The following is a 21307-nucleotide window of genomic DNA, read 5'->3' on the forward strand; positions in this document are numbered from 1 at the left end:
GGTCACTGCGAATTTTTCAACTTGTTTAAAAAATTAGCGGCACCCAGAATTAAGCTGCCATGGAGAGTAGCGAGAAATCTCGTGCCGTAGGTGGGTCGCCAGGTCGAAGGTTCTCGTAAATTGTAGGTGGTTTTGACCGGTGAATTTCATTGTCTCATTGGGAAAATAACATAAGCAGTAGTTTTCAGAACCAAGGATAACTGACCGATAATGTTAATGTCCGCCGAGCTTCACAGCCGTGTATCTCTGGCTTCTTAAAAGTTGTTTCCACTCCTTCTCTCCCCCTTGTCCCTCCTTCTCCCATCCCCCCCCCCCCCCTTTTAAAGGACTAGCGGTACACTGTGCTTTAACCGTCTTAATTACAGCGCCAACCTTCCTGTTCATCGTGGCGGGTGTCAGTATCACCTTGGCTTTGCACCGTGTGAATTTCACTCAGACAGCATTCCCCTTGCTTGCCTTGTCCCCTGCCTGCACAACGGGCTGGTGAAGAAAGCGATGTGTGTGTGTGTGTTCCATTCTGACAGTCGCCTGAAAAATCACCTAAGTGGGACAGGCCCTTTAGATAGATTCTTGATTAGTATGGCTGTCATAGGTTGTGGGGAGAAGGCAGTAGAATGGGGTTAGGAGGGAGAGATAGATCAGCCATGATTATATGTCGGAGTTGACTTGCTGGGCAGAATGGCCTAATTCTGCTCCTATCACTTGTGACCATATGTAACGAAACGGAACAATGAAATTCTTACGAGTGGCAGCAGCACAAGAGGTTTATAAACACAGTACTCAATAGAAAGTATTGTAAACAGAGAGAGAAAAAGTTCAACAAATAATAAAACCAATACCGTGCAAAAAAAACAAAGCCCAAAGTCCCCAGTGCAATGCAGGCGGTTCACAGTTCGCAGTTTATTTGGAGTTTGCAGTGTTCAATAGTTTGATGGTCGTTGGGAAGAAGCTGCTGCAGGCCAGTAATTATAACTGTGTATTTATTGGTCACCGTGTTTCCTGAAAGACAGAAGTATTTACACTTCAAAACCACTCACTGGCTGTTGAATATACTGAGACGTGCTGAGGCCATGAAAGCTGTTACTTAAATGCTAGTCTTCCTGTAAACCCCATAATAAACAACGGTAAAAATATTCAGTGGGACAGCGGGGTTTCGCAGCGGTAGAGTTGCTGCCTTACGGTGGCAGAGACCAGGAACATCATTAAAGACCCACACCACTCTCCTCGCTATACTCTCATCTTGCTGCCACCATCGGGAAGAAAGTACAGGAGCTTGAGATCTGTTACCTCCAGGTTTTAGAACAGCTTCCTTCCATTGACCACCCTGCTCGACCCTAACCATAACCCTTCCTCAGCACCGAACCACCAAGGCCTTTGCAGTACAATGATTACTCCACGTACTTTGTTTTTTTTTGCACTATCAAGGTCTGGTTTACTGACAATAACTGACAATTTATTGTAAATATTTTTTTGTCGTCGTCACACCTAATGTTTCTGTAAAACTGTAGCAGGTAAGAATTTGGGGCAGCACGTTAGCGCAACGATGGAGTTGCTGCATTGCAGCGCAGTCCGTACATTCTCCCAATTTATCAAGCGTAGAATTACAGTGGATACGTTTGCAGTGAAATGGACCAATCTATCTAATCAGTCCGTCCATGTCACGTGCTGTCTGTACGGAGATTATACGATCTCCCTGTGACTGCGTGGGTATTCTCCAGGTCCTGCCACACTCCCAAGATGTACAGGTTTGTAAATTAATTGTCTATTGTAAATTGTAAATTGGTCCTTGTGTGTAGGATAGTGCCAGTGTACAGGGGGATCGCTGGATGGCACGGACTCGGTGGGCCGAAGGGCCTGTTTCTATGCTGTGTCTCTAAAGTCTGAAGTAATGTCTAACGCCTAATTTGATTATTTTAGTTCATATCCAGTGCATTTGAGAAATAAACACTCTTGACTCTCGGTAATTTCGGGGGGGCAGATAGTCTTGCATTCTTTGGAGTGTGAAAGATTTAGGGTGAAACAACTTAAGTTGTTTTAAATGATTCATGGATTTGGTAAGATGGATAGAGAGAAAGTACTTCCTTTAGTGGGGGAGTCCAAAACATTAGGACATCATTTGTAACAATTAGAGTTAGCTGTTTAAGGGGGGATTTCCAAAAATACTTTTCCCATAAAGGGTGGTGAAAAGTTAAATCGCTCCATCCCTAGCGAGCTGTTCATGTCAAAGGGCTTTGAAGGCTATAGATCTAAGGCTGACAAACATGATGAAGATACTCACCAACCATGATCTAAGTTAATGGTGGAAAAGTGGAATTAAGGGTTTGGAGCATCGAGTATAAGTGCCAGGAAGTCATGAAGCAACTCTATAAGACAATGGTTAGGGCACATTTGTAATATTGTGTGCAGATCTGGAGGATGTGGAGGCTGGGAGCAGGTGCAGAAGAGGTTTACCAGAATAATGCCTGGATTAGGTGCTGTTCGCTACAAGGAAACGGGCGGCAGGGTGGCGCAGCGGTAGAGTTGCTGCCTTACAGCGCCAGAGACCCGGGTGCGATCCTGACTACGAGTGCTGTCTGTACGGAGTTCTCCCCGTGACCGTGTGGGGTTTTTTCCGAGATCTTTGGTTTCCGCCCACACTTCTAAGTTTGTAGGTTAATTGTCTTATAAATTGTCCCCAGTGTGTGTAGGATAGTGTTAACGTGCGGGGATCGCTGGTCAGTGCAAACTCAGTGGGCAGAAGAGCCTGTGTCTGTAAATTTGAAAAAGGAGAGGTTGTACAGACTTGGATTATTTTCTCTGAAACACAAGGTTGAAACCTGATTGAAGTATATAAAATTATGCAAATGGAAAGCAAACGCAATGCTAGCATTTATTACAAAAGGGATTGTATACAAAAACAGGCATGTAATTCTGAGGCTCTATAAGGCCGTGTTTGGAATATTGTGAGCAATTTTGGGCACCATATCTGAGGAAGATGTGGTGGTTCTGGAGACGGTCCAGAGGAGGTTCACAAGCATGATCCCATGAATGAGGAAAACATATGATGAGCGTTTGTCGGCACTGGGCCTGTACTTGCTGGAGTTTAGAAGAATGAGGGGGGACCTAATTGAAACATACAGAATAGTGAAAGGCTTGGATAGAGTGGATGTGGAGAGTGTGTTTCCACTAGTGGGAGAGTCTAGGACTCGAGGATATAGCCTCAGAATTAAAGGACATTCTTTAAGGAGGGAGATGAGGAAACATTTATTTAGCCAGTTGGTGGTGAATTTGTGGAATGCATTGTCATGGGCGGCTGTGGAGGCCAAGTCAATGGATATTTTTAAGGCGGAGATTGATAGATTCTTGATTAGTACAGATGTCGAGGGTTATGTGGAGAAGGCAGGAGAATGGGGTTGAGAGGGAGAGACCAACCATGATTGAATTGCGGAGTAGACTTGATGGGCCAAATGGCCTAATTCTGCTCCTATAACTTATGAAATGATGATGAATGGGGTTGAGAGGGTAAAATAGATCAGCCATGATCGAATGGCGGAACAGTTGGGCCATATCCCCTATTCCTGCCCCTCTGCCTTAATGATCCTATTGTGATCATTTGTCTTTTAGAAACATAGAAACATAGAAATTAGGTGCAGGAGTAGGCCATTCGGCCCTTCGAGCCTGCACCGCCATTCAATATGATCATGGCTGATCATCCAACTCAGTATCCCGCCTTCTCTCCATACCCCCTAATCCCCTTAGCCACAAGGGCCACATCTAACTCCCTCTTAAATATAGCCAATGAACTGGCTTCAACTACCCTCTGTGGCAGAGAGTTCCAGAGATTCACCACTCTCTGTGTGAAAAAAGTTCTTCTCATCTCGGTTTTCAATGCCACAAATTCCATTGTTCCTGAGATGTCGTGATTTTTTTTCTGCTCTCGGAGCTGCAGGAAATGATGGGCCTGGAAAGAACGTGCCTCCCCTCCCATTCCAAGACAGGTTGTACCTCTGAATCAGATGCAGAACAAAGGTTCCAAACTTCCGCCAGCACAGTTGCCCCCGCCAGCGGAGCTATTTTAGTGCCTAGCTGTCGTTGCAATACTGACCTTCACACACCCTTGACGCTCCTTGGCGCCTTTTGTAGGAGGCTGCCTCTCCGTCTATACGCTGGGATAGGAAACCTCCCGACTTCTATTTATACCTGCATGATTCACTTGTGAACAATAACATGTAGGAAACAGTTAATTAGCCCTTTTCCATCAAAACCAAACCCTTTGGGAGACTGTTCATTGTTTAATGACAATCACATCAGGATGAAGCAGGACCCTCACTGATACGGCAGGTTATTAATATTTGCATTAACTGACGCAAGATCTTCACAATGCTCTGACCAATTTGGGTGAGCTACATTAGGAGGGATTGTCTGTTGCCCTACGAGTTTGGTGATGTCAGTGGTGCAATCTTTGTTGATGAGGATGAGTGTGTGCTGCCAAAACCAGCTAGCCATGTCTGCATCAAGACTGGCAGTGTTGTGACATTCTCCCATTTTGTGCAGAGTACACTTACAGCATTGGATACGTTAACACTAACAATCTACCTAATCAGCCCATCCAAGTCTTTGTGCCTTCTTCTACCTTTTACAGTGAATGATTCAATGGTTCGATGGAGCTTTCATTGTCACATGCACAACTGCACAGTGAGATTCTTTTTGCACATTTACACATGCAGGCACCACCATATTTTGCAGTCTGGTCTGCCCTCGCGCTTGGTCTACTGGAGCGGTTCTCGATCCAGGTAACCCCCAACTTCTGTAGGGCCTTCCTCCGTCGCCTTCAGCCAGATTGGCCCATGAACCGATGTCCCTCTCCTATCACTCTATGGGTAGAATCCTCTGTTCTTGCCTCCCCTGAATGCACCAGTATGCTTGCACCCATCAATGCACCTTACTTCCTGAATTCAGGTTTAATGTGTGCTGATGCCACAACATTGTTTGGTTTAGTTTAGTTTAGAAATACAGCTTCGAAACAGGCCCTTCGGTCCGCTGTGTCTATGCTGACCATCGATCACCGTACACTAGTGCATCCGACATTCTAGGGCCAATTTATACAGAAGCAAATGAACCTACAAACCTGCACGACATTGGAATTTGGGAGCAAGGCAGAACACAGGGAGGAAACCCATGCGGTTACGGGGAGAATGTACAAACTCTGTACAGACAGCACCCGGAATCAGGATCGAACCGATGTCTCTGGCGCTGTCAGGCAGTGTCTCTACCACTGTGATACCCTAATTGTAATTAGATTTACCATCAATCATATGTGTTAAATCGCAGTTGATGCAGGGTGAATACAGTATATACCTTTGTCTCAGCCTTTACTGTGGCAATGACTTCCATGTTCTAACCAACACGAGCAATGTCCTTTGCATTCCTGACCGACGTCTGGTATTGATGGTTCCTCATTACCATTCTTTTGCGATTTGCTACATTTAGAACATCTTCTCTTCCTTTCAAAACACAAAATGCTGGAGGATCTCAGCGGGTCAGGCAGCATCTGAGGAGGGAATGGATGGTCAATGTTTCGGGTTGGGACTCTCCTTTTATAGTGATGTAGTGGTGGTGAGAAAGCTGGAATAGAGAGGTGGTGATAATGCACAGTATGGCAAGTGATAGGTGGATACAGCTGAGGAGAGGGGTTGAGTACCAGATGGGTGAAGGGGGTGACTATGGATAGAGGTGAAAATTAGACAAAAAAAGGGTCAGGTAAAGAGAGAAGAGGAGGTGTGAAATGTAAAGTCGGAGGGAGGAATATGGGTTAAAGGTGAGATGGGAAAGAGAGGGGACAAAAGGGAAATGGAGGACTTGAGGATGGGGGGGTGAGTGAATGGAGGAGGGGGAAGGATCAGGGTGATTTGGCGGTGGGGTGGGGAGATGGTGAGAGAAATGTGTGCGCACCAGGGTTTTGGGTGGGCACAGGGGAGAGAGAAAGTAAATTAAGCAAAGTCATTACACGAGGAAAAATAATGTTTATCCTGTAAATATCATCAGTACATTGTGCTCCTTAATTTTTACAATAATTAACATTTAAAAAGATCAATAAGAATAGAAACTAAACAATATAGAGTCAACAAAGTGTTATAAATTTGAAGTGATTCAGAAAGCACAAGAAATAGCTCAGAAAACACTCAAAATACTCAAGCAACATAGATGGGAAGAAAGACAAGTGTACTGTTAAGGGTCTGTCCCACTTGGGCGACTCTTTAGGCGACTGCCAGGCACTAGATTTAATGGACAAGAAGGAACTGCAGATGCTGGAAAATCGAAGGTAGACAAAAGTGCTGGAGAAACTCAGCGGGTGCAGCAGCATCCATGGAGCGAAGGAAATAGGCAACGTTTCGGGCTGAAGAAGGGTTTCCGCCCGAAACGTTGCCTATTTCCTTCGCTCCGCAGATGCTACCGCACCCACTGAGTTTCTCCAGCACTTTTGTCTACATTTGATTTAATGGAATTCACCTACGACACCTGGCGACAACTAACGACAGCACCTACGTCAACCTACGACAGCAAAAATTGTCGCCAATGTGGCCGAATGTTTTTCAACGTTGAAAATTTTGTGGCAGTCACCTGTAGTCGCCCAAACAATTGCCTAAGTGGGACAGGCCCATCACTGATCACTGACCTTTCATCAGAACAATCATGCCAAAAGCCACATTTAACACGGATAGACACAAAATGCTGCAGTTAAGGGTGTGTCCCACTTTCCCGAGTTATTCACAAATTCTCCCGAGTTATTCACGAATTCTCCCGAGTTTTCAAACTCGCAGAATGTTCGTAACGAGTCCGTAGGAGTCCGTGGATATATCGTAGCGGCTCGTTATGCCAGCCGAAGGTACTCGGGCCATCAGGTAAGTCGGGAGTTTTTTTTTCAACATGTTGAAAAATGTCCACGAGTAAATAAATGGTCCTGAGTACCTCGGTGAGCTCGATGAGAACGGGAACCTGGTGCGACCTGGGGGTGGAGAAGTTACTTGAAGTTCGAGAAATCAATTTTCACACCACTCACATACAACATATTTAGATTTGGTGGTACATTTTATAGCAAGTCTGCTTCTGCAAATGGTATTCCTTAAGAAGCCACAAAATTCCACACTTGTGAGTCCCAGCTGGAAGTTTTAATTAGCCCGTGATTGCTCAGAATTAGGTCAGCATCTGTTTATTTAATGGTTCCTGGATCTGTTCAAACAGGCTACTTTCATGAGGGTTCCAAAAGATTCCAAAAAGGTACCAGTGACTATGTAGTTTAATGGCTACGTTGCCGAGAGTATTATATTGCTCAAACGTGTGGGTATATAGTCAGATACAGTTGGGATAAACATCATGGCTATGACAGTCCGTCAATTCAGAATAAGATATTAGTACATTAGTACTGGGTGGATGAATATTAGTTTAGTTTAGAGATACAGCACGGAAACAGGCCCTTCAGCCCACCAGGCCCCGCACCAACCAGCGATCCCCTGCATATTAACTATACCCGACACATACTAGGGATAATTTTGCATTTAGAACCAAGCCAAGTAAACTACAAACCTGTACGTCTTTTGAGTGTGGGAGGAAAACGAAGATCTCGGAGAAAACCCATGCAGGTCACGGGGAGAACGTACAAACTCCGTGGATCCAAGCACCCGTAGTCAGGATCGAACCCTGGCCTCCGGCTCTACTGCTTCACCAACGTGTTCAGTTCAATTGAACTAGTGTTTAGTTTTAGTCTCCCTGCTATAGGAAAGATGCTATTAAGCTGGAAAGAGTACAGAGATGATTTATGAGGATTATGCCAGGATTTGAGGACCTGAGCTACAGGGAGGGGTTGGGCAGGCTAGGACTTTATTCCTTGGAGTGCAGTTGGTCGATGGGAGATGGTGACGGCAGGTTCAATTATAACATTTTATAAGATATTCGGACATGTTCGTGGATATAAAAGGTTTAGATGGAAATGGGCCAAATGCAGGCTAATGGGATGAGTTCAGATGGGGTATCATGGTCGGCATGCCTAAGTTGGGCTGAAGAGCCTGTTTCCATGCTGCATGACTATGTCTAGAAGATCTAATCACCTCTGTGAGCCCAGAGTGTTCAACATTGCTGCATACAATAAGTATTACAATGGTAAATTGCATATACTATTGAAATTTAAGGTCATAAGTGATAGGAGCAGAATTAGACCATTCAGCCCATCAGGTTTACTCTGCTATTCATGGCTGATCTATCTCTCCCTCCTAACCCTGTTCTCCTGCCTTCTCCCCATAACCCTTAACACCCGTACTAATCAAGAATCTATCTATCACTGCCTTAAAATATCCATTGACTTGGCCGCCACAGCCTTCTGCAGCAAAGAATACCACAGATTCACCACCCTCTGACTAAAGAAATTCCTCCTCGTCCTCCCAAAGGAACGTCCTTTATAACGGAGACTATGACCTCTGGTCCTAGACTCTCCCACTTTGCTTCCGCTCCAGCAGAAATAGGTGGCGAAGGAGGCCAGAATAAGTGGAAGAGAAATAAAAACCCTCAAGAAACATGAACTCGAATTGTTCAGGATTGGTGAGCATATTATGGAGTGAAGGCTAGATTTTTCTCATGTCACATTGTAACTCTATTGACAAGGGATATGCAGCACCCTGGTATTCAAGATAAAAAAATGACATGAACCAGGAAATCCAATGGAGATACTTGGATCGTGTTTCTCTGGCATTGTGGATGCTGGCAATGGAGACACATGAGTTAACTATCAGTCTACTGAACCCAGTGGCAACAAAGATTCTCACCACCAAAATAAGTAGCTGCCAACCCATCATTCCATTCACACTATTTATTTTCTCCTCTTTGCGGAGTCTAGATCTAGATCACCTGGGTGTAAGGCAGGGATATTAACCATTAACCCAATGAAGAGCATAGCAATCTTCATTAAAATCAAAGTTTAGTTGAGTTTATTATTGTCATGTGTACGAAGACACAGCGGAAATCTTTTTGTTGCTTGTTATCCTCTCAAAGAAAAGACCATACATGATTATAATCAAGCCGTCCACAGTGTTCAGATACAGGACAAAGGGTACAATGTGTGATGCAAGATAAAGTCTGCAAAAAGAAAGTTCATAGAACTCCATGAGGTAGATGGGAGGCCAGGACCACACCCTAGCTGGTGATAGAGATCCGATCAGTTTTCTTTAAATTTAATTTAATTGCTTGGCTCAGAAGGGAAACATTCAGCCAAATATTATGGGCAGCACAGTGGTGCAGCTGGTAGAGCTACTGCCATACAGGGCCAAAGACCCAGGTTCGATCCTGACCTCAGGTGCCGTTTGTGTGGAGTTTCCACGTTCTCCCTGTGACTGCGTGGGTTTCCTCCAGGTGCTCCGTTTTCATCTCACATCTCAAAGACGTGTGGGTTTGTACATGAATTGCTTGCTGTAAATTGCTCCTACTATGTAGGAAGTGGATGGGAAAGTGGGATAACATAGATCTAATGTGAATGGGTGATCGATCAATGGTTGACATGGACACGGCGGGCAGAAGGGTCTGTTTCCATGCTGTATCTTTCAATTGATCCCTTTCCATGCTGCCCAGGAGTTATACAATATTATCTTCCCTCTCAGGGAGGGGGGGGGGGGGGGGGGGAGATTATTTGAGATTTGCAGGGCAAGTCTCTTACACAGAGTAGTGGGGGCATTTAAGAGGGTTTTAGATAGGCATGTGGAAGGGCAGGAAATAGAGGGATATGGATCAGTAGATTAGATCAGTATAACCTGTTAGAGTCATGGGGAGAAGGCAGGGGATTGGGGTAGTATGCCAGTAGACTTGATGGGCCAAATAGCCTGATTCTGCCCCACCACTCATGACGTTGGCATCATATTCTGTGTAAATAACGTGGGCCGAAGCGCCTGTTCCTGTGCTGTACTGTGCTATGTTCTCTATGCTCTCAGTCCATGGCTTTGCAAAATTAGCAGTTTCCAATCAGTAAACGCCAGCAGCCCTTATTCAAAAGCACCACTCGTCTAAAATGTGAGTACTTATTGTGTGGTATTCCTTAAAGCTAAATTATCTCAATAAAAAACTGAACAGGTGCATGGGCTGCTAAACTTTAGGATTAAGGGGAGGAGTGTTTTCACTGTGTACAGAATGACTAATCAAATCTCTACATCCACACAAATCACCTTCAGGAGTGAAAGGGAATTAAAAGGGGTGTTTGGTTTTATGTGAAAACATAAATACGACCTTAAAGCCACGCATTATTGCCACATTTGTATCTGCAGTATCTTGTTGTTGATGATGGGAAGTGCTTTACACTACAGAATGTACAGAACAGCGCACACGCGTGTCTGGGTGGAAAGATGTACTTGGCTCGAGGTGATTTCACGCAAATGAATGTAATGTACACGCCTGGAAATAGGACGGGGTACAGCTGGCGACAGCACAGTTGGGGGACGAGTTTAATTTAGTTTCGTTTCGAGATACAGCGCGGAAACACGCCCTTCGATCCACGGGCCAGTGATCCTACACACTGTAGTAGTGCCAAGGTCCAAACAGCCGGAATGCATCGTGCATTAGTGGCTGGCTCGCCTCGCCTCAAACACAGCCGGCAGTGCAGAACGATTGCAACCTCCACTACTGTAGTACAGCCATTAAGTACTAACCAACAAACACCAAGCCGGGAGACAATCTTGTTTGTAGAATTTACTGGGTCAATGTCCCTTCAAAATTTCAGCTGAGTTGAGGAAAAAAAAGAAAAATGACAACAAAAAAAAAGGTGTGTTTGAGTAGTGTGGGACGCCACACGGGGTAATGTTCCCTGGGACCTGTGTGGCTGTCAGTATTCTTCTCTACCGCCTTCCTTCCCTCCCACACAGACACACACGCACGGGCTGGGGAGGGATTGTACTCTGGGTGAAGTTGAATTAATTAATTCTTTCCCTTCCTTCTTACTGGAAAGGGGGGAGGAGAGAGAGAGAACAAAAGCATAGTGGTTGCTGGCGAAGACTCGGCAACATGAGTAGTCCTTGCTTCACCGCGTCACGTCCAGCCCCTCTCCTGGCGAGATTGACCAACAAACACTCTGACTAGGAAGTTGGGAGCATTCAGGGAAAAGTCCAAACTCGTCCGCGGCGTTGCAGATCGAGACAGGTAGTCGGATTCCGGAAGAACTCGAAATTCAGGTTTCGTCCTTCATATTATTTTCGCGAGCTAGTACACTCCCGGGGTTGTATTTTGCATTGTGGCACTTAAAAAAAAAAAAACTCTTTCCCTGCGTGTGTTTAAAACAAAATGTGTTCCCTGTACAATAACTAGGTCCAGGAAAAGGAGAAAAATTGAATTTTTCATCGCAGGATGTTCGAGAAAAAGAATATTTTCGTGCTGGTGGATGTGTTGTGCCTGGTTGTGGGTAAGTTCCCTTTAAAGTTCCTGCAACCGCACTTGCGCTGGAGCTACTTGATGGAAAGTTTGTGTTATGCTACTCGTTGCCCTCAAAGAGTTTGCTGTGTTTTTTTTTTTGGAAACAAAATCGTTTATGCTTTGTTTTGAAATATGTACGAAAAATGAAGATTGTACCAGTTGCGGGCGCTGTGTGAAGACTCGAACGAGACACTCTTGTCGTTAATTTTAAATAACTTTTTCACCTCCTACCTTCTTACGACAGAAGGAGAACATTATTTAAAGGCACATGCACGCCGGGGGAGGTCGGAGGCGGAAGATCCGAGGTTCTTTCGGTCCTGGCGGAGTCTAAGCCGTCGCTAACTTGCAGGCAAACACGTGTATCTTACACACAGCCGTGGGGTTTACCATTCAAAACTGCGGAGCAGAGGCTTAAATTAAAACACACAGTGCCCGGGGAACTCAGCGGGTCAGACAGCATCTGTGGAGGGAATGAACAGGCGATTTTTCGATTCCACACCCTTCTACAGCCAGTACCTTGTTACTTTATGAATACAACGAGAAGGGCAATAGGTTTTAGGGGAAGTGGAAAAGCTTTAATAGAAATCTAAGGGGTAAGTTTTTCACACAAAGGGAGGGTGGTGGGTGTATGGAACAAGGTGACAGGGGCGGTAGTCGGGGCAGGGACTATCACAAAGTTTAAGAAATGGACACGACCGGTTTGGAGGGATATGGACCAAACGCAGAGGTGGGAGTGGTGTAGCTGGGACATGTAGGGCCGAAGGGCCTGTTTCCACGCTGTATCATATTATGACTCAATGATATCATCTGACACCCCTTTTGTCTCCTTTTCATCTCTTTGTCATTTACTCCACTCATCAAAAGCCCCACTCACCTGCATTCACCTCTTCTTGTCCCCACTCAACCAAGCCCCCCCCACCTCCCCAGGTACCTTCCCCTGCAATTACAGACAACTGTCCCTACATCTCCTCCCTCGCCTCCATCGTGAGACCGAGCATGAACTGTCTGCCAAGGCCTACTGGTTTGTTGCTCATTATTTTAACTCCCTTCCCATTCAAAGAGTGACCACTCTGTCCTGGGCCTCCTCCATTGCCAGAGTGAAGCCACGTGTAAACTGGAGTAGCAGCACCTCCTATTCCACTTGGGTAGTTTACAAACCAATGGCACGAGTAATGAATTCTCCAATTTGAGGTAACATCTCTCCCTTTTCCCTCTCTCTCTTTCCTATGCTGCCACCTCTCAGCACCCATTTCTCCCACTATCTTGACCTCTTCTCCCCCCCCAATCCCCCACCACCTCTATCCCTCCCTCTGGCTTTACATTTTAACTCTTTCATTGCTGTTCTTTCCTTATCTGACACTGTTGCCTACTTTTTTTTATCTCTAGTCTGTGTGCAGCCATCTGCCAAACAAACTCCCCTTGACCTGTATCTAATGGTCACTTGCCAGGCTTTATCCCATCCCCATCTCTTTTGCACCTTTCTCCCTCGCCCTCATCCCCTTAGTCTGAAGAAAGGTTACTTATCTGCCTCCTCCAGAGATGCTGCCTGACCACCTGAGTTACTCCAGCACTTTGTGTTTATCAATGGTGATGTTACATCGGGAAGTGTCTATCTTGACAGTGGTGCTGTTTCCATGAACATAATGGTTTTGACCCTTGCAAGGTCTCGGAGGCTGCAAGTGAGGATGCTGCTGTGATGAAGTCTAGGTGAGGTGTTGTTGTATCTCTTGTAGGTAGAGCACACTGAGCTATGATGCACTGAATAATGTGCCATGGGCGAGCAATCACTAGACCCTGCCTTCTACGGTGCTTTGTTGTGACTACATTAGACGCAGGCAAGTGGAGATTACTCCATACCACTGATTTGTGCCATTTATAACTCTGTCTGTTTTGCATTGTGGCATTTTGTACTTTTGCCTGTAGCTGCAGCAGAACAGCCAACAGCGACAAGTAATAGTGGCCGCAGCTATTTATTACATCAATGTTATTGAGCACATGTTTAATATTGCGACCAGGTTTGCAATCTCAACTTCATCAAGTCAACTTTATCTGTCACGTACGCATACAAGATGTGCAGTAAAATGAAAGTGGCAATGCCTGCAGATTGTGCAAAAACTACAGAACAGAACCAGTATTTACATTTTAGAAAAGAAATTAAAAAAGACACAACACAACAGTAAATTAGTCTCTGGTGAGATAAAAGTTTACAGTCCTGACGGCTTGTGGGAAGAAACTCCGTCTCATCCTCTCTGTTTTCACAGCATGACAGAGGAGGCGCTTGCCTGACCGTAGCAGCTGGAACAGTCCGTTGCTGGGGTGGTAGGGGTCCCTCATTATGTTGCTGGCTCTGGATCTGCAGCTCCTGGTGTATAGGTCCTGCAGGGGAGCCGAACGCACTACTCTCTGCAGAGCCTTCCTGCCCTGGGCAGAGCTGTTCCCATACCAGATTGAGATGTTGCCGGACAAGATGCTTTCTACAGCCCCAGAGTAGAAGCACTGAAGGATCCTCAGAGAGACTCTGAATTTCCTCAGCTGCCTGAGGTGGTAAAGGCGCTGCCTTGCCTTACTCACCAGTGCGGCAGTGTGTGTTGTCCATGTCAGATCCTCTGTGATGTGGACTCCCAGGTATTTAAAGCTGCTCACCCTATCCACAGTAGTCCCATTTATCTCCAGTGGCGTGTACGTCTGCGGATGTTGAGCCCTTCTAAAGTCCACAATCAACTCCTTATTTTTTTGTGACATTCAAGAGGAGGCTGTTGTCCTGACACCAGCGTACCTGAATAATGTCATTAAGCACATCTGCGATTAGGACAGAGTGTCACATATGTTAATTTGTTTCTTGTTTCCTGTCAGAATGCAGGTACAGTTTGGATTTGCTTGCTAAATGGATGTAAATATGCTGCATTTTGTGATTACGAAGAGTGGCACATCTAGTAGAGCCGCTGCCTCATAGGACCAGCAACCCGGGTTAGATCTTGTCCTCCTGTGCTGTGTGTGTGGAGTTCGCACGTTCTTCCTGTGACCGTAGGTTTCCATAGGTTTCCTCCCACATCCCCCCAAAAAGTGCAGGTTGGCACGTTAATTGTCCTCTGTAAAATTGCCCCGAGGTTGTTGAGAGTGGGAAATGTGGGATAACATAGAACTAGTTCATTGATGGTGGGCTGAAGGGCCTGTTTCCGTGCTACTTAAAAAAAATTCCTCCACAGGATCAGCTGTGGTTAGATTTGTACACAAGCTGGCAGTTTTATCCAGTGGCACTGAAGAAATATGGGTGTCAAAGATAAGGTCTGTGTAGGACACAACGTGCTTGAGTAAACGAGCGGGTCAGGCAGCATCTGGTCGGTGACGTTTTAAATCTGGACCCTTTAAGTCTCCTATCCATGTCCTCTAAAGATACTGCTGCTTTGTTACTCCACTTTGTTTTCGACACAAGACTCCAGCATCTGCAGTTCCTTGCAAGGACTGTGGATGTGACGTATGGGAGGGGACGCACTGAGATTTGAGGCTGATTGCACATCACTGGAGGAGCTGTACTTGTCAGCTAGTTATTCTATTCTCCCCCTTCTGACGTGGGGTAGACTGACTCCCCTTCCCCACCCCTTCCCAATCTTTGCACATCCCCAATCTTGGACTTTCCACGCATTGCTTTAATTTCATGTTTCATGCATTTTATGACTGTTTGCTCCTGGGATAAATAATGTTCTGTCGTATTCTACACCTGGCCTTGGAGTGTTCAGTGCTATACAGTTCAGGGAACGAAAGCCTCTTTGTATTGATCTAACGTTTAGGGCAAGAATAACATCCATCTGAGAGATTTTTGAGATGGCATGTAATAATGCGAACATGGGTGGCAGAGTAGCACGTCGGTAGAATTGCTGCCTTATTGTTGCAGAGACCTGGATTCGAGCCTGACAATGAGTGCTGTCCGTGTGGAGTTTGCATGTTCTCCCTGTGATTATATGGGTTTTCTCCGGGTGCACCCACACTCCAAAGAAGAACAGGTTTATCTGCTTCGGGAATGTGTTGAATTGTCCTGTGTGTGTGTGTGTGTGTGTGTGTGTGTGGGTTAGTGTAGGGGTGATTGCTGGTCGGCATGGGCTGAAGGGCCTGTTTCGATGCTGTATCTGTAAAGTTTAAAGTCAATCTTGGATCAGTGTTAAACAGATCAGGGAAAGTAAGCCAATGTTAAATGGTTTAATGTTTACGGCAGGAATTACATCCATCTGGGAGATTTAAGAGATGGCTCACATAATGCGATCAATAGAACAGTTTCTGCAAGTGAATCGTTCACTTGTTTATTTTCAAGTAGTCAGTGCCATCCATCAAGGTAGGCCTGTAATCTCCTAACTGGTTTGGTTTAGTTTAGAGATACAGCGCTGAAACAGGCCCTTCGGCCCACCGTGTCCATGCCGACCAGCGATCCCCGCATATTAACACCAGCCCATACACACTGGGGACAATTTACATTTATACCAAGCCAATTAACCTACAAACCTGTATGTCTTTGGAGTGTGGGAGGAAACTGAAGATCAGAGAAAACCCACGCAGGTCACGGGGAAAACGTACAAACTCAGTGGTCGGGATCGAACCTGGGTCTCTGGGGCTGGAAGCGCTGTAAGGCAGCAACTCTACCGCTGAACCACCGTGCCACCCCATGTTACTGCATGAAAAGCAATGGTTTTGTTGGTTTTTGCAGGGAAACGGGCCCTTCAGCATGCTGAGCCCATGCTGCCCATCGATTGCTCATTCACACTATCCTACTTCATGTACAGAGAGCCAATGAACCTACAAATCTGCACACGTTTGGGGTGTGGGGGGAAATCAATGCAGCCAGAGAAAACCCACGCGGTCATAGGGAGAATGTGCAAACTCCACGCAAACAGCACCGAAGGTCAGGATCAAACCTAGCTCTCTGATGCCGTGAGCAGGCAGCTCCACCAGCGTTGCCACTGTGCCGCCCCTGACCTGTGCCTGGTTGAATTGCATAATGACCAATTATATCTAAGTTGCACCTGATTCTTTGGAGTACAGCGCAACTTGTCAGCCATTGAATGGTAATTTATGGTGTTCCTGTAAGGAAGTTTCCTGTCTGGCAAAGCTAGACTCTCTCTTTGAATGCTCTAGGTTGTAGCAGTCTTACTTGAGGACTCTCGGTACTTGTACGCTAGTTAATCCATTGCAAGGAATAACCTAAACATATTGTGGATTTAAAAACCTGTTAGTTTATAGAAGATACAAGGAACTGCAGGTGCTAGTTGACATGTTTGCCTGTTTGTTTCCATGTTGTTTTGGACCTTGGTTTATCCTCATTTGGAGTATTGCGTGCAGTTCTGGTGGCCCATTACAGGAAGGATATGGAGGGTTTGGAGAGGTGGTGAAGAGGTTTACCTGAATGATTAATGACACAAAATTCTGGAGTAACCCAGCAGGTCGGGCAACATCTCTGTAGTCATGGATGGGCGATGTTATTGGTCGCAACCCATCTGAAGAAGTGCCTCAACTTGATACGTCACCTATCCATCTTCTCCAGAGATATTACCTGACCCACTGATGTACTCTAGCATTTTAAGTCCTTTTTTTACCAGTTTTAGTTTAGAGATACAGCATGTCCCTAGTTTGTGTAGGATAATGTTAATGTGCAGGGATCGCTGGTAGGTGCGGACTCGTTGTGCCGAACGGCCTGTTTCCACGCTCTCTTTTTAAAAACAAAACGCTAAATCATCGACATTTTCATCCGAGATATTGTCTAAAAGAGATCTCAGCACTGTTGAACTCAATTGGTCGGAGACCTCCAGCCTGAATATCATCTTTCCACCACATCTCTGCATCTTCAATGATCTTTTATGTCAACCAACCTTGCGGGACTTTATCAAAAGCCTTAATAAAACCCATGTAGACAACAACCGTTGCCCTACCCACATCAATCTTCTTTGTTGCCTCCTCAAGAAAAACTCTGTCTAGTTTGGAAGACATAACATGCCCTACACTGACTATCCCAGATTAGTCAATTCTCTTTCAAATACGAGTCCTTACGAATCTTCTCCAATAAATCCAGAAAAAAAAATCCCAAGTTTGACCAACTTCTCCTCATGACTTTAGAAACAAAATGCAGGAGTAACTCAGTGGGACAGGCAGCATCTCTTGAGAGAAGGAATGGATGACGTTTTGGGTCTCCTCATGACTATTGCTCTCTAATCTAGAAGCATCCTGGTAAACCTCTTCTAAAGCCTCCACAACTTCCCTGTGACAGTGCAACCAGACTGCGCACAATACTCTAATCCTGGCCCGATGAATCTGTGACTTCCTGGATTTTTGGTAAAAATGTCTATTTCCCTAAAACTTTTGCTGCTCTTCACTCCTGCAGAACATTGCCTCTGGCTATAAAGAATACAAAGATCAGGGCCCCAGCAATCTACTCTCTTGCCTCTCTCAATAACCTGGTATAGATTCCATCACGCCCCAGAGACCTATTCACCTTAATGCTCTTTGAGAGACTTGACACCACCACCTCCTTGATCTCAAAATACTCCAGAATATTACTACACCACCTTCTGATCTTGCGATCATAAGGTCATACGTAATGGGAGCAGAATTAGGCCATTCAGCCCATCAAGTCTACTCCGACATTCAATCATGACTAATCTACCTCTCCCTCCCAACCCTATTCTCCTACCTCTCCCCATAACCCCTGACACCCGTATTAATCAAGACATCTATCTATCTCTGCTTTAAAAATATCCTTTGATGGCCTCCACAGCCTTTTGTGGTAAAGAATTCCACAGATTCATCACCCTCTAACTAAAGAAAGTCCTCTCATCTCCTTCCTAAAGGAATGTCCTGTAATTCTGAGTAATTCTAGTCCTAGACTCTCCCACTTGTGGAAACACCCTCTCCACATCCACTCTATCTAAGCCTTTCACTATTCGGTAAGGTTCAATGAGGTTCTCCCCTCCACCCCACCCTAATTCTTCTAAACTTCAGTGAGTGCAGGCCACTCATTCCTGGGATCATTCTTGTAAACCTCCTCTGGACCCGCTCCAGAACCATCGCATCCTTCCTCGGATATGGTGCCCAAAATGGCTCACAATATTCCAAATGAGGCCTGACTAATCCTCCCTGACCTTCTCCTGGTATCCCCTAATGTCTTTCCTTCTATGAAGATTTCACACTGTTCTTTGTTGAAGTAATCCAGCATATTAATGGTGTTCTTTGTTGTTGTGGCCCTCTATATATGGCAGTCTTCTGCTCAGTGGGGGAATATGTGTTTCGTGACTTTCTGCTTGACTAATGGAAAACATGAGTAGTCCATGCCAGCATCCCCAAATTGTCTCTCTCAAAGATACTTTACAAACCAATGCGCTGAACTTCACAAGTGCAGCAAACAAAATAGCAACAGGAGTTCTGATGAAATCTCCTAATAAATGTAACAAGGTTTGCTCAAGCACACGATTTGTTGTGACGTTTAACTTCAAATTAAAGTTTTTTTTTCATGTGGCCAAGATTCAAGAGAGTTTATTGTCATGCGTCCCAGATAGAACAATGACATTCTTGCTTTGCTTCAGCACTACAGAATATAGTAGGCATAAATAAATACAGAACAGAACAGATCATTGTGACCATATACCAATGAATATAATATATACACACATAAATAAACAGATAGTGCAATGAACTATTAATGATCAGAGTTTTGTTTGCGATGAGTTTAATAGCCTGTTGGCTGTGGGGAAGTAGCTATTCCTGAACCTGGATGTTGCAGATTTCAGGCTCCTGTACTTTCTACCTGAAGGAGGCGGGGAGATGAGTGAGTGACCAGGACGGTGTGGATCCTTGATGATGCTGGCAGCCTTTTTGAGGTCTTTTATTTAAAGATCTTAAGATCTTTTATTTAAAAATGCAATTGTTAATACTATTGCTTGAAGTTAGATAAGAGGTACTACAAGTTAAAGTTAGTACATTGGGAGGTCACAGTATTGGCTTCACGTAGTCTCTGGCTTCCGGGTTCAGGAACAGCTTCTTCGCAACAACCATCAGGCACTTTACCACTGCAAACACCAACTAAACTACGAGCTGCCTTGATTGCACTCGGGACTTTGAGCTTTTGTTTTGCAATAACATGCCACTTTTTAAAAGTTATTGAACTTTTGTTTATTGGTGTTATCTATGAGTACTGTTATGCTGCTTCAAGTATGATTGCTATTGTTCTGTTTTTGGTACATATGACTATGAAACACTTTGAAGAAGTACTGTCAGGTACTATCTCTACGTTTAAAAATCATTTGGACAGGTATAGGGATAGGACATGTTTAGATCGGTATGGGCCAAACGCAAGCAGGTGGGACGAGTGTAGATGGGACGTGTAGGTCAGTGTGGGGAAGTTGGGCCAAAGGGTCTGTTTCCACACTGTCTGACTCTATGACGAAATGTAAGGAAGTGTCCCGACACGAAAAGTCACCGATCTATATTCTCCAGGGATTCTGCCTGACCGGCTGAGTTACTCCAGCAGTTCATGTCTTTCCAGCATTCTTTGTTTCAAACATTCTCGACTCCCCAGCTGTTCTTGTTCAAAAAGCCGCAAAACGTCTTAGCAACAAAAAGATCAAACTCCAGATTTCCCCATCAACAGTAATACAAATAAATTGATGAGTCAATTTTCAGCAGAACTTTACACCAATCTTATAAAACAGAGAAGTACTATTCTGACGTACTATATCAAGAGATGGAGCATTTTATCGTTTTGGTTTATGAGTGTTTTTAAATAGTGCCTTTCATCTTCATTTCACGATAACCCAAAGGAAATCAAGACTCATTTCCCTTCTGAAGTGCAGTCAATTTTGTCCACGATAAACTCCCACAAATTGTTCCATTAATAGTGAATGAGAGATAAACATGCACTAACTCGGTGGTGAGCAACCACGGCAGGGTGGCGCAGCGGTAGAGTTGCTGCCTGACAGCGCCAGAGACCGGGGTTCGATTCTGGCTACGGGTGCTGTGTGTATGGAGTTTATACATTCTCCCCGTGATCTGCGTGGGTTTTCTCCGGGTGCTGCATTTACCTCCCACATTCTAAAGACATATACAGGCTAATTGGCTTGGTAACATTGTAAGTTATCCCCAGTGTGTTTAGGATAGTGTTAGCGTGCGGGGATCGGTGGTTGCCGTGGACTGTTTCCGCACTGTCTCTCTAAACTGCTAAACTCTCCTGATCTTCTTTGAAGAGACTATCGCAGGTCTTCACAAGATCATGTGAAACGAGCAGAATTAGTCCATTCGGCCATTCCACTCCGCCATTCAATCATGGCTGATCTATCTCTCACTCCTAACCCCATTCTCCTGTCTTCTTGTGGAAGAAATCTAGAGCCCACAGGGTATGTGGCTGAAGACTGTGCCACAGAAACTATTCTGGAGTAACAAAAGTTTCCTGGAGGGTTGGTGTCTTGAAGTGGGTCAGTCAGCATGTGATGTACTTCATGCTTCCATCAATTGTATTCAAGAAATCTGCATTACTTATTTACACTGGATTATTTTTCTGCACCAAGGATGTATCTGATTATGCCTCTATGTGGACTCCCTGTTCCCAATAGTTAAACTTTTATATGTATTTGGAGAGCACACCAAACCATACGCCTTCTTTACCACCCTATCTATTTGTGTTGCCTCTTTGAAAAATCTAGCAAGCAGATAGAGTATTAAAAAATATATTTTGGTATGCTTGTCTTCATGTCTGCATTGACCTTTCTTTTGTTTGCATGCTCACAAATCAAATCAGATAATGCTACACATGAATATAATTAAACCAAAAACAAGTATTTGTCCAAGCACAAGGGCAGCATGGTCGAGCTACTGCATTACAGCGCCAGAGACCCGGGTTCGATCCTGACTACTGGTG

General features: G+C 44.9%; 1 protein-coding gene and 1 long non-coding RNA gene across 4 annotated transcripts in view; one reads left to right on the forward strand and one right to left on the reverse strand.

Moving 5' to 3' along the window:
• Window positions 1-545: 545 nt before the first annotated feature.
• LOC129711332 (uncharacterized) lies at window positions 546-12562 on the reverse strand. Its single transcript, XR_008725820.1, has 3 exons — window positions 11650-12562; window positions 5338-5530; window positions 546-999 (listed from the first exon to the last, which is right to left on the reverse strand). It is a non-coding gene; the product is annotated as an uncharacterized LOC129711332 (long non-coding RNA).
• The window catches only part of plpp2a (phospholipid phosphatase 2a), a 112234-nt gene continuing 100734 nt past the window's right edge, over window positions 9808-21307 (forward strand). The window contains exons 1-2 of one of the 3 annotated variants that reach the window (XM_055658918.1): window positions 9808-10774; window positions 11314-11407. In XM_055658918.1, coding sequence (XP_055514893.1) covers window positions 11353-11407 — 55 coding nt within the window. In that variant the 5' untranslated portion in view covers window positions 9808-10774; window positions 11314-11352. Of the gene's footprint in view, window positions 10775-10815; window positions 11181-11313; window positions 11408-21307 lie in introns of those variants that run through there. The other 2 variants (XM_055658916.1, XM_055658917.1) reach the window with 2 other exon arrangements.

Source organism: Leucoraja erinacea, chromosome 29, assembly GCF_028641065.1.
Source record: "Leucoraja erinacea ecotype New England chromosome 29, Leri_hhj_1, whole genome shotgun sequence".
Taxonomy (NCBI): domain Eukaryota; kingdom Metazoa; phylum Chordata; class Chondrichthyes; order Rajiformes; family Rajidae; genus Leucoraja; species Leucoraja erinaceus.